The sequence below is a fragment of the Rhincodon typus genome, chromosome 24 (assembly GCF_021869965.1).
Source record: "Rhincodon typus isolate 14 chromosome 24, sRhiTyp1.1, whole genome shotgun sequence".
NCBI classification, from domain to species: domain Eukaryota; kingdom Metazoa; phylum Chordata; class Chondrichthyes; order Orectolobiformes; family Rhincodontidae; genus Rhincodon; species Rhincodon typus.
The window spans coordinates 15744935-15754856 of record NC_063355.1 but is presented as its reverse complement, the minus strand read 5'-3'; the positions used below and the strand labels follow the sequence as shown (position 1 = coordinate 15754856).

At 38.6% G+C, this 9922-nt stretch overlaps 1 protein-coding gene across 1 annotated transcript in view; it reads right to left on the bottom strand.

The window, feature by feature from the left end:
- Positions 1 to 9922, bottom strand: part of LOC125485984 (mediator of RNA polymerase II transcription subunit 13-like) — a 149617-nt gene that overhangs the window by 14120 nt on the left and 125575 nt on the right. The window contains exons 3-9 of the mRNA XM_048611710.1: positions 8497 to 8673; positions 4661 to 4884; positions 3134 to 3326; positions 2408 to 2861; positions 1508 to 1727; positions 1061 to 1249; positions 181 to 404 (exon numbers count right to left, since the gene is read on the bottom strand). Coding sequence (XP_048467667.1) covers positions 181 to 404; positions 1061 to 1249; positions 1508 to 1727; positions 2408 to 2861; positions 3134 to 3326; positions 4661 to 4884; positions 8497 to 8673 — 1681 coding nt within the window. The remainder of the gene's footprint in view (positions 1 to 180; positions 405 to 1060; positions 1250 to 1507; positions 1728 to 2407; positions 2862 to 3133; positions 3327 to 4660; positions 4885 to 8496; positions 8674 to 9922) is intronic.

The following is a 9922-nucleotide window of genomic DNA, read 5'->3' as shown; positions in this document are numbered from 1 at the left end:
CATTTCTGAAGAAGGGTCTAGGCCCGAAACGTCAGCTTTCCTGCTCCTCTGATGCTGCTTGGCCTGCTGTGTTTATCCAGCTCTACACCTGGTTATCTCTTGTTATTACGCAGTTTACTTTTCACCCACTTGAAGTAAACGGTGATTTTTAACAAAGTCAATTTGAACTTGAATTGTTACCTGTTTGGGACATCAATGTTCAGGATGCAAGTCTCCAGTAATTCCCCGTGAAGGTCTGTACATGATGCTAGAAGCCACCTCTGATCATGCGATAAACAATAACCAACAAAGAGCACATTGTACTTCTGGCTTGCCTCTCCAAATGTCTCACCTAGCTCTGTTTGTTTGTCTTTAATCGGTGCCAAGATATAAGGAGGTGAATATACTTGGATTGGATGGGGACGCTGGAATTCAAAAAAAAAATTGACACAGTGCATACAAAGAAAACGTGTTTCTCCTTTTTGTACTTAAGTAAAGAGTAACTTTAGACAGGAGATTGGGCAACAGCTAGTTTCTTCACAACGAGAAGGGAATAATGAAGGTACATATCAGATGTCAACAGTTAAAGCAACATCAGAAGAGAACATGAATTGTCTGGTTTACTATTCTCTCAACAAAGATTAAAGCAGAAGAAATCACATCACTGATTACAAAATTATCAGACAAGGAAAGGTTCCACAGCACCATAACAAAATAATTCTTTCATACGAGGGTGGAATGAGATAATTAACAAGTATTCTATATCAGTTTAGAATACATTTAAAAGTATGAAGGAAACAACTGTTCAGAACTTAAGATGAAAGAGTTAATAATGATTTCTCTTGCATTTCGAATAGTATGAAACACAAGCAGACATCAAAACAGTATGTAAATGGAAACAAACTCTACATCAAGTTGTTAACAAGGTTAGAGTAATTAACATTCTTATAACTGGTATACACCTGACCTTTTACTCGAAGAATTTTACTCAAAATGCATACAATGGACAATAAGACTGGTGATGTGCAATAATTAGTGCAAGAACGGTAAACAGGAACAGAAGTTACAAACTAATACGCACCTCTGAATGTTTAAGGGTCATATCTATTGTGGAAGCAGGACCAAAGCCAGTTAGTGATTTAATGTGGATCTGTGTGGGAAGCGGCCGTCTGCATTGAGTGTAAACCGAGAATGCCAGTGATTTTAAGTGCTGGATATAGAAAGTGTGATCATCTTTCACTGGTTGTAGTAGATACTGGCAAGGCACAATCTGAAATGAAACAGAAGTTTCACGCTTTTATGTATCACATTGCGAGGTAACAACTTTAAATTATGGAAGATTTCAAATTGCTGGAAGCATGCTCATTTACAACTTGAATTCTTTGCAAGAAGGTTAGCCATTCCAATGTTCTGTATTAGTCCAAGATGGAGTGTTGAATGAAAACAAAAACTGAAGTGCTACAGACCATTCAGCAAGTTGTAAAAATTGATGTACAATAGATATTGAAAAAATTAAATTTCAATTTACCTGGACAGTGAATGCATTTCTCATATGCTCTGGTAGATTATCCAGCATCTCCATGTAGCACCTTAACAGGCCTAACAGCCATCCACTAGTAAAAGATGACTCCTCTTCTGAGGAATATGTAAAAGGATCAACAAGATAAATGACGACAGCTGGTGGATATGCATTGCTGTCAGCTGACTCAGCTTCAGTAGGAATTCCTATCCTTTCCCTTTCTGTAGTACTGTAATAGAAGAATATATAATGCAAAATGACTGTCAAACAATTGCTCAATTAATTTATGATATCACATATTTTAACATATCATTCTGTCTGAAGTGAAAAGGCACACATCAATAATTCTATTAATAGTAGTCTCCCACAGCATTACTGTGAGCAAGTAGATGCAACCTGCTCTTCGATTGATTGCTGTTGCCTGGTCTTGTCCAGTCCTCCTCTTCCTCCATTAGCTGCCAAGGTCTCAATGTCTCAATGTGATTAAATGTATTTCCCTTTGAAGGGAGTTAATAAAATTCTCATTTGAAGGATTGGAAGTTTTTTCAAAGACGAATTAAATACTTGGCAATCAATTTGCTACTATGCAATTTTGTTAAGTGTATCTAAGAGATTAATAATTAACCACAGCAAGACTTTTGGCGGCTGCCAAATTTTGGAAGTATATGTTCAGCGATGTGAAACTACACATTTCTATGTACTATTTATTCAAATTTTACATCACGCATACACCAGGTATGCCAACTAGCATAGATCAAATACTTCACATTGCTGTGAATATACAAGTCCTCAGGCTGCCTGTTAACAAATCCCACTGAATAATATGAGCTCTTAACTGGGGTTATAATGTGTACAAATCCCTATAAACAAATTCATTTGTTACTAATATGTACTTAACATCACACTTACCTCTCTTGCACTTCTTGCTGCTGTGCAGAACTCTGGGCATCTGAATCTCCACTTCCACTGGGTGTACTTGCTGGAGGTCTCTCGGTACTGGCGCCTGAGCTACCACTCTGCACCTGAGTAGCCCCAGCTGTCCCACCAAATCCTGAAGAGGATGTACCTGTTTGATGCAAAACGGGGGTAGTTGTTGTGGTGGTAGTGGAGGTAGTAGAAGTGGAGCAGGTACCTGTTGACCCACTTACAACAGCAGTGCTGCCAGTTGTTGCACTGCTACTGCCAGTGCTGGTTGTGGAAGTCGCTGTGGTGCCAGTTGTCACTGGTGCAGAAGTAACCCCTGTTCCCAACAGTGGCCCACTGCTTCCAGTTGTTGTCTGCCCCTGGGTACTAGATGATGTTGGTTGGTGTTTAGGTGGAATCAGCAAGTTGTTGTCCAGCTGAAGTGTAGCCAGGTAAGGTGCTGGATTATAAGGGATAAAAGATATAAAAATTATAGAATTTGAAGGACTAAGTTCAAATCGGTTTTCAGCAATATTCGTTATATAAACATGTACATAAATTGCACTTAAGTAATAAAAAGCTTAAAGCCAAATCAATGCCCGTACCATACGATTTAATATCCTACAGTAAAGCTGTAAATAAAATCAATTAATTTCAAGAACAAAGTTGCTCTTTAATGAGAACATATTGTTCATTCTTTTCATAAGCACTGATATCAATAATTTTACTTACCCAAGTGATGGCGGCAGACTTGAGCGTATAGCTTTAACTTGGCAAGATTGTCATTTTCATCACTAACCCAAGCTTGAGAGAACCATTCGTCAACAGATTCATCTGCCAGCTTTTTTGCAGAACTCTTACCAACCCGCATAATGCCATCTCTCAATACTTTGCAGATAGGTCTATGCTCACCAAGTCTGCATGTCTGTTACAACAAAAAAAATTCCAAGTCAATATGCAAATACTAAGAATAGTTTTGATTAAAAGGGAAGGAATATAATTACAAACTGTGGCCACTCCTGCATTCCCTAAAGTTCTAAGTATACTTAAAATTCCACAAGCCGATACCCTGCATCATCCATACAAAATCTTACTAAGCTCTTAATACATACAAGTGATAAAATGTTAACTTCTATCCTTTGTAAATCTATATATAACCTACTCCTGTTTAATCATGTATGTTGTTTACATTTTGTTATGAAAATGTCTCAGAACTCCAAAGTATTTATTGACATTTTAAAAAATTTTTAATTACAAAATGTGCTTTTTTGAAAAGGAGGACAAAACTAGCATTCTGTGAGGATCGTAGGTGAAGAACTAGCCCTTAGTTACCACTGTGATGCCTGTAGAGACCACCTCTAACTCAAACCAATTTAAACAAAGGAACAGAACAATGAAAGACTCAAATGCTGAATTTCATTCACAATCAAAAAGGTATCCAAGACAACAGAAACTGAAATAATCTCCAAAACTATGGATCATGATATCATCAATGTCACCAGCACCTTCCATGACAACAGCCGCAAAGTTCAAAAATTCACTCTTGACAAAAGATTCAGAGATGGATCCTTTTTTATAAAAAAAACTTCTCTTTTTAACTCATCTCATTTCTAATCCAATTGTGCGTGTGTTGCTGATTCTCCTCACATGTATAACAAATACACTCTTTTGTTAATTCAATTAGCCTGGTTAAATATGTTCCTTTTAAAACAAAAGAACATTTGGATCTGGGAGAAAGGGGAGCAATCCTTTTTAAAGTAACCTTGTTACAAACCACAAAAGGGTGGGTTACACAAAAAAGAGAGTTTGTTCTTCCCTCCTTCCCTGGGAGCTTAACAGTTTGAAGAATCTAATCTGGAACTCTAATGAACTGGGGAATTTCACACAGGTCTGCTTGCAACAATTTTAAAAAATTATCCACAGGTTTAATCTGAGCAACTCTGAATCTACTATATAAAAAACTGCATTCCCCATTTAGCCTTAGTTCAAATTACAGTTGCTCAGTTTTATTTTGAAACACTGAAGATTACTTCAAGTGAAATACACCAAAAGTTTCTGAAAGCCCAATACAGCGAATTATCCATGTTGCATTACCAATAATTTAAATTTTTTTTGCAGTAATACTGAAAAACTAAATAACGATATTAATTTATTTGTAACGATTAAAATTCTTCCAATCTTCTAAGTTTTTTTGCACAGTAATAGCATTATTGGACAATTACATACATTTCATTGATGCAGTTAAGCATTTGTTCTGACCTCATACACAGCACTAAGATCCCTGAAGAAATTTTTGGCTCCAGTGAGCAAGGCCTCATTTTCTGGACAGACCACAATGTAGGCTACATCACGCTGAGAACCATATGGTTCAAGAAGCAGCTTCTCCCAAAAGGGCAGTGCAAAAGGAGAGATCATCAGGAAGTCTTTGTCATAGCCCAGAAGCAGTGTGGGGATGGGAAGTGGCTCTGGTGATTCTTCTGAACCTGAACAACAGACAATTACAGAACATTTAGTTTGAGATAATAGCAGAATTTTGCAAATATCAGGATTATTTTCACACTATCATTTGCCTCATATTATGGCACAATTAAATATAGTCAGCATGGATTTGTGAGGGGTAGATCATGCCTCACAGACCTTACTGAATTCTTTGAAGAAGTGACCAAACACGTGGATGAAGGCAGAGCCGTGGATGTGGTATTCATGGATTTAAGTAATGCGTTTGATAAGGTTCCCCATAGTAGGCTCATGCAGAAAGTAAGGAAGCATGGCATAGGGGGAAATGTGGCAGATTGGATTCAGAATTGGCTGACCCTTAGAAGACAAAGGGTGGTAGCGGATGGAAAATATTCAACATGGTGCTCATTTACAAGTGGTGTACCACATGGATCTGTTCTGGGTCCTCTTCTATTTGTGATTTTTGTAAATGATTTGGATGTGGGAGTGTAAGGGTGGATTAGTAAGTTCGCGGACAATACGAAGGTGGGTCAAGTTGTGAATAGCGCGGAGGGCTGTTCTTGGTTACAAAGGGACATTAATAGGATGCAGAGCTGGGCTGAGAAGTGGCAGATGGCGTTTAACCCTGAAAAGTGTGAGGTGATTCATTTTGGAAGGACAAACTTGAAAGCAGAATACAGGATTAACGGAAAGATTCTTGGCAGCGTGGAGGAGCAGGGGGATCTCGGGGCTCATGTCCACAGTTCCCTGAAAGCTGCCACCCAGGTGGATAGAGTTGTTAAGGTGGCGCATGGTGTGTTAGCTTTCAATAATAGAGGGATTGAGTTCAAGAGCCGTGAAGTCACGCTCAAGTACTGTGTCCAATTCTGGCCGCCTCATTGCAGGAAAGATGTGGAAGCGTTGGAAAAGGTGCAGAGGAGATTTACCAGGATGCTGCCTGGAATGGAGGGAAGGTCTTACGAGGAAAGGTTGAGAGAGCTAGGACTTTTCTCTTTAGAATGACGAAGGATGAGAGGTGACTTGATAGAAGTGTACAAAATGCTCAGAGGTATAGATAGAGTGGATAGCCAAACTTTTTCCTAGGGTGGAGGTAGCTATTACAAGGGGGCATAGTTTTAAAGCAAGTGGAGGTAGATATAGGGGAGATGTCAGAGGTAGGTTCTTGAGCGGTAGGGGCGTGGAATACATTGCTGGAGAGGGTTGGCCTCATTAGGGGCATTTAAGTGGCTATTAGAAAGGCATATGGATAATAGTATAAGGTCAGGGTGGAGGTTAGATAGACCTTCGATTTAGGGTAAAGGTTCGGCACAACATCGTGGGTCGAAGGGCCTGTACCGTGCTGTACAGTTCTATGTTCTATAATTTTCAAACATCAACACATACTCATTGATACTTGATAACATGCCAGATTAACTATAAAATATTTACCAGTTTTTGGATAAATTACCTTAGAGTTTTGTCCCAATTATTTCACTACTCTAATCTTCAACCTTACTAAATTATGAATACTACTACTAAGATACATTCCTCGAGGCTATAACTCAATTCCATTTCAATTTTCTACTAGTGAAGTCCTGAAGAATGGTAATACCCAAAACGTTGACTTCTTTCCTCCAGATGCTGCCTGGTTCTTCCAGCCTCCTGTTTGTCTACCTTGGATGCCAGCATCTGCAGTTTTTTTGTTTCTATTTCTTCTTGTCATTTTATTTGGAATTATTGAAACCGATCAGGATTATTATAATATTCACCACTGTCATGAACTAAAAAAGTTATAAGATTGTATCAAACCAAGAAAAAGTTATGCAATAATGAACGGCTGCTTACAGGATTGGGCAGAAGAAACAGAAAATAATGGTTAAAAAAGATTAACAGGGAGGAGAAAAAGATGAGAAAGCCATCTGGAAAAATACATTCAGAAAGTATGAGCTTCCGCAGATGCTTACGTAAACATTAAGAGAGCACTGATTCTACGGAAAATGTATCTGGAGAATTAATAATAGAATAATTATTAATTATTCCATTATTAATAATAACGGAAATGGCAGATGAATAGAACTGGCAATTTACATTGGTCTTCACTGGAGAGGATACCAGGAACAGCTCAGAAATGGTTGTAAATCAGGAAATGGAACGGAAGGAGGTACCTTAAAAAAGCACAATCACCAGGGAAGTGGTACTGAACAAATTGTGGGAGCTGTGGACTAACAAGTTCCCAGGTCCTGATGGATAAAATGTTAACTTCTATCCTTTTGTAAATCTATATATAATCTACTCATGTTTAATCAAGTATGTTGTTTATATTTTGTTAGGAGGGTGTCTCAGAACCCTAAAGTATTTATTGACATTTTTAAAAATTTTCAATTACAAAATGTGTTGCTTTGAAAAGGAAGACGAAACTAGCATTCTGAGAGGATCATAGATGAAGACCTATCCCTTAATTACCCCTGTGATGCCAGCAGAGACCCCCTTGGGTCTTCGAAGCAGCAGTGAATGAGATAGTTGATATATTGGTTTTAGTTTTCCAAAAGGTTCTGTTAGTTTAGAAAATTGAGAATGTACGTCTTGAATTCAAAAAGGGCAGGGACAAAAAGAATATAAGATATAGGGGTAGAATTATACCATTCTGCCCAATACGTCTGCTCCACCATTCAATCATGGCTGATAAGTTCCTCAACCCTGTACTCTTGCATCCTCACCGTAACCCTATACCAAAAACCTATCCATCTCTGCCTTAAATATACTCAATGAGTTGGCCTCCGCAGCTCTCTGCGGTAATGAATTCCACAGATTAGCCATCCTCTGGGTGAAGAAATTCCTCCTCATCAGTTCTAAAGGGTCATCCCTTCACTGACACTGTACATTTGGGTCCTAGTCTGTTCTACTCAAACTTTTTCTCCATGTCCACTCTATCCAGGGATCTCAATATTCTGCAAGTTTCATTCAGATTCCCACTCATCCTTCTAAACTTCATCAAGTACAGACCCAGCATCCTCAACTGCTCCTCATACGACAAGCCCTTCGTTTCCGTTAACCTCCTTCGGACCCCCTCCAACACCAGCGTATCTGTCCTTTTCTACGGGGCGCAAAACTGCTCACAATCTCAAAAACAGGAAAGCACAGGCCAATCAGCTTAACATTTGACACAGGAATACTAGAAGCTATTATTAAAAAAGGGCACTTAGATAGGTTCAAGGTAATCAGGCAGTCGAGTATGGTGTTGTGAAAGGGAAATCATGTTTAACCAAGTTTTTGGAGTTTAGGTGCAATCATCCCAATGGTCCAACTCCGAATATTAGTCCCACTGTCCCATTAAATGGAACTCCACTGTTCCACACAATCTGTTTTGTCACATGTTGAGCTTTGTGAACATTTGTCTCATTTAACATGCATGTCAGGATAATTCTACAGTACATGTTTTTAAAAAGTATGAAAGTGATAGAACAGAATCTGCAAAATTTAGAAAATGTTTTAATTTGCACAAATATCTCCTGGTATCATCAGGAAACAGAATAATCGAAATGCTTAGTTGGTGAATGCTATATTACATCTTGCGAGGCAACTTAAATAGGAATAGCAAAAATTCAAACATGGTTCAGAATTTTCTTCTACCGTGTCTAAAAATGAAAACTGGAATTTACCATAGGATCCTCTGCCTATCTTGTGGAATTGTTGCCAGGTGAGAGGTCCTTGCACATGTTGGATATTCTCCCATGTCCTTCCTGTCCGTTTCTTTTGAATGGCATCTTGTAGAAAAGGCTGCAGTGATAGTAGCACACGGACCACATCCTGGGAGGAAAGGATGCTTATATCCAGAACTGCAGACAAGAAACTCTGTTATTGCAATGCATTAAAAAGCCAAATCCTGGATGCAAATTTACCACCATCAATACTTAGCCATGAAGTACACAAACTATCTTTTGCTTTTAAAAATTAATCTTCCTCACCCTTTGAAATTTGTCATCTTAAGCCCATCCGCAATAAATCCATCTTCGATCCTTCTGGCCTTGCAAACTTGCACTCAATCCCCAACCTTCCTTCTCCAATGTTTGACACACGTTACTGATGTTTCCCATATAGGTGTTATCTCTTTCCAGTGAACGGAAGTTTGAACTTCTCTAAATCAGATTTCTGGACCTGCTTCAATGACCTTGACAGAGGTCAAAATTTAGTGAAATCCAGTCTGAATGTAATCATGGTGACTTTATTTTTGCTTATCCTTCTCAGCACATCTGCAAGATCCAACACAACTTACAATATTCTCCAATTTATCCTGCCATAGTCCTGGTAAGCAAAGTTTCCCTTGTCTGGTTTCAACTAATTCATTGTAGCCAGGAAACACCCTGTAATGCCTTTTTTTCTGGTTACTGATGACACCCAACTCTACATCAGTGCCACTTATCCAAAATACTTTACAGCTCATTTAACATGCATGGATTAGCCAATGCTACCTCCAAAAGAACCAACATGGATATTGAAACTATTGTCTGGTTTCCCTGTCACAAATTTTGCTTCCTAGCCACAAATTCTAAATCCCTCCTCACCTGTTTCAGCTTGAACCAAACTTGAATTCTGAACTCAGCCTTCAACTCCATCTCTCAATCATGAGATGATGAGACTCATCATCTACTACAACTCTCTGTACTATCACCAACTCCACCCACACCTCAGCTGATGAAATGCTCAAGTCAGGTACTATTGTAATTAATTGTTATGCTTTTAATCCCTCCAGATTCTACCATTCCATTGTTTTCTTGGTCAAATTCCTCTTCAGCATCCTTCATAAACTGAAGCCGACCCAAAACACTGTTACCTGTATTTAAACTCAATGCATTCATCTATAGCTGCTCTACTTAATCATCTGAAAGGGGTTCATCCAGCTGGAATCAAAACAATACACTTCCTGCTCCATTCCGGTCACTGAAAAATTCTGAAACCTTTGGATTTACTCGATGAGTCTCCCAGCAGATTATAGGTGAAGCTACCAGAAAGCCAACAAGGAAATGCACACATTGTGATTTCCATCAGTGGCCATTTTACAACAATTGAATGTAATATTTATTGACA